Source organism: Salvelinus fontinalis, chromosome 7, assembly GCF_029448725.1.
Source record: "Salvelinus fontinalis isolate EN_2023a chromosome 7, ASM2944872v1, whole genome shotgun sequence".
NCBI classification, from domain to species: Eukaryota; Metazoa; Chordata; class Actinopteri; order Salmoniformes; family Salmonidae; genus Salvelinus; species Salvelinus fontinalis.
Genome location: NC_074671.1, coordinates 8,683,403 through 8,685,283, shown reverse-complemented (window position 1 = coordinate 8,685,283; position 1,881 = coordinate 8,683,403). Strand labels below are relative to the sequence as shown.

The 1,881-nt window shown below is 52.4% G+C and overlaps 1 protein-coding gene across 1 annotated transcript; it reads right to left on the bottom strand.

Moving 5' to 3' along the window:
• Positions 1-385: 385 nt before the first annotated feature.
• On the bottom strand, positions 386-1,546 carry LOC129858887 (uncharacterized protein slr1819-like). Its single transcript, XM_055928124.1, has one exon. It carries the CDS (start codon positions 1,544-1,546, stop codon positions 386-388), a length of 1,161 nt encoding a protein of 386 aa, XP_055784099.1.
• Between the last annotated feature and the right edge of the window lie 335 nt (positions 1,547-1,881).

Genomic DNA, 1,881 nt, shown 5'->3' with positions numbered 1-1,881 from the left:
TGCACCTGTCTGTCTGTATGTCAACCTGTCTGTCTGTATGTACACCTGTCTGTCTCCTGGTGCAGCTGTCTGTATGTCAACCTGTCTGTCTGTATTTCCACCTGTCTGTCTGTATGTCCACCTGTCTGTCTGTATGTACATCTGTCTGTCTGTATGTCAACCTGTCTGTCTGTATGTTCACCTGTCTGAATGTATTTCTACCAGTCTGTCTGACATTCTGCGAGCTATAGAGGTGAGTGCATTTTCATATTACTTTAAAATATACACATTTAATATAAAGCACCACCTCACAAGTATTGTTAAAAATGCTGTTTCTTGTCTCTTTGTGTGACTCCAATAATTAGGGAAATGGCATAGGTGAATTTTGTTGATATTGTCTGGTCTGCTAACGATGGGAAAAAAAGAGCAAACTGTATTTTTGGGTTGTGTGCGCTGGTATGACCTGCTGTATGACTGCCTGCTGTATGACCGCCTGCTGCATGTCCACCTGCTGCATGTCCACCTGCTGTATGACCGCCTGCTGTATGTCCGCCTGCTGTATGTCCGCCTGCTGCATGTCCACCTGCTGTATGACTGCCTGCTGCATGACCGCCTGCTGTATGTCCGCCTGCTGCATGTCCGCCTGCTGCATGTCCACCTGCTGTATGACTGCCTGCTGTATGACCGCCTGCTGTATGTCCGCCTGCTGCATGTCCGCCTGCTGCATGTCCGCCTGCTGCATGTCCACCTGCTGTATGACTGCCTGCTGCATGTCCACCTGCTGTATGACTGCCTGCTGTATGACCGCCTGCTGTATGTCCGCCTGCTGCATGTCCGCCTGCTGCATGTCCGCCTGCTGTATGACCGCCTGCTGTATGAGCGCCTGCTGTATGTCCGCCTGCTGCATGTCCGCCTGCTGCATGTCCGCCTGCTGCATGTCTGCCTGCTGCATGACCGCCTGCTGTATGACCGCCTGCTGTATGACCGCCTGCTGTATGACCGCCTGCTGCATGTCCGCCTGCTGTATGACTGCCTGCTGTATGAGCGCCTGCTGCATGTCCACCTGCTGCATGTCCACCTGCTGTATGACTGCCTGCTGTATGACCGCCTGCTGTATGAGCGCCTGCTGCATGACCGCCTGCTGTATGACTGCCTGCTGTATGAGCGCCTGCTGCATGTCCACCTGCTGCATGTCCACCTGCTGTATGACTGCCTGCTGTATGACCGCCTGCTGTATGAGCGCCTGCTGCATGACCGCCTGCTGTATGACCGCCTGCTGTATGTCCGCCTGCTGCATGTCCGCCTGCTGCATGACTGCCTGCTGTATGACCGCCTGCTGTATGAGCGCCTGCTGTATGTCCGCCTGCTGCATGTCCGCCTGCTGCATGTCCGCCTGCTGCATGTCTGCCTGCTGTATGTCTGCCTGCTGCATGACCGCCTGTTGCATGTCCGCCTGTTGCATGTCTGCCTGCTGCATGACTGCCTGCTGTATGACCACCTGCTGTATGTCTGCCTGCTGCATGACCGCCTGCTGCATGACCGCCTGCTGCATGTCTGCCTGTTGCATGTCCGCCTGCTGTATGTCTGCCTGCTGTATGACTGCCTGCTGTATGACAGCCTACACGTTATAAAGCTCTGTTAAAACCTCTCTAGGGGGTGTGGGATGGTAACGTCCCACCTGGCCAACATCCAGTGAAATTGCAGATCGCCAAATTCTAAAACAGAAATACACATTAGAAAAATCCATAAAACATTCAAGTGTTATACATCGGTTTAAAGATTAACTTCTTGTTAATCCAACTACAGAGTCAGATTTCAAAAAGGCTTTACAGCGAAACCATGCGATTATCTGAGAACAGTGCCCAGCAGACAAGTCATTACAAACATTTACCAGCCAAGTAG

Excerpts from the sequence above, each read along its gene's own strand:
- LOC129858887 (XM_055928124.1), bottom strand. The coding sequence starts at position 1,546 with ATGCAACAGGCAGACATGCAGCAGGCGGTCATGCAGCAGGCGGTCATG.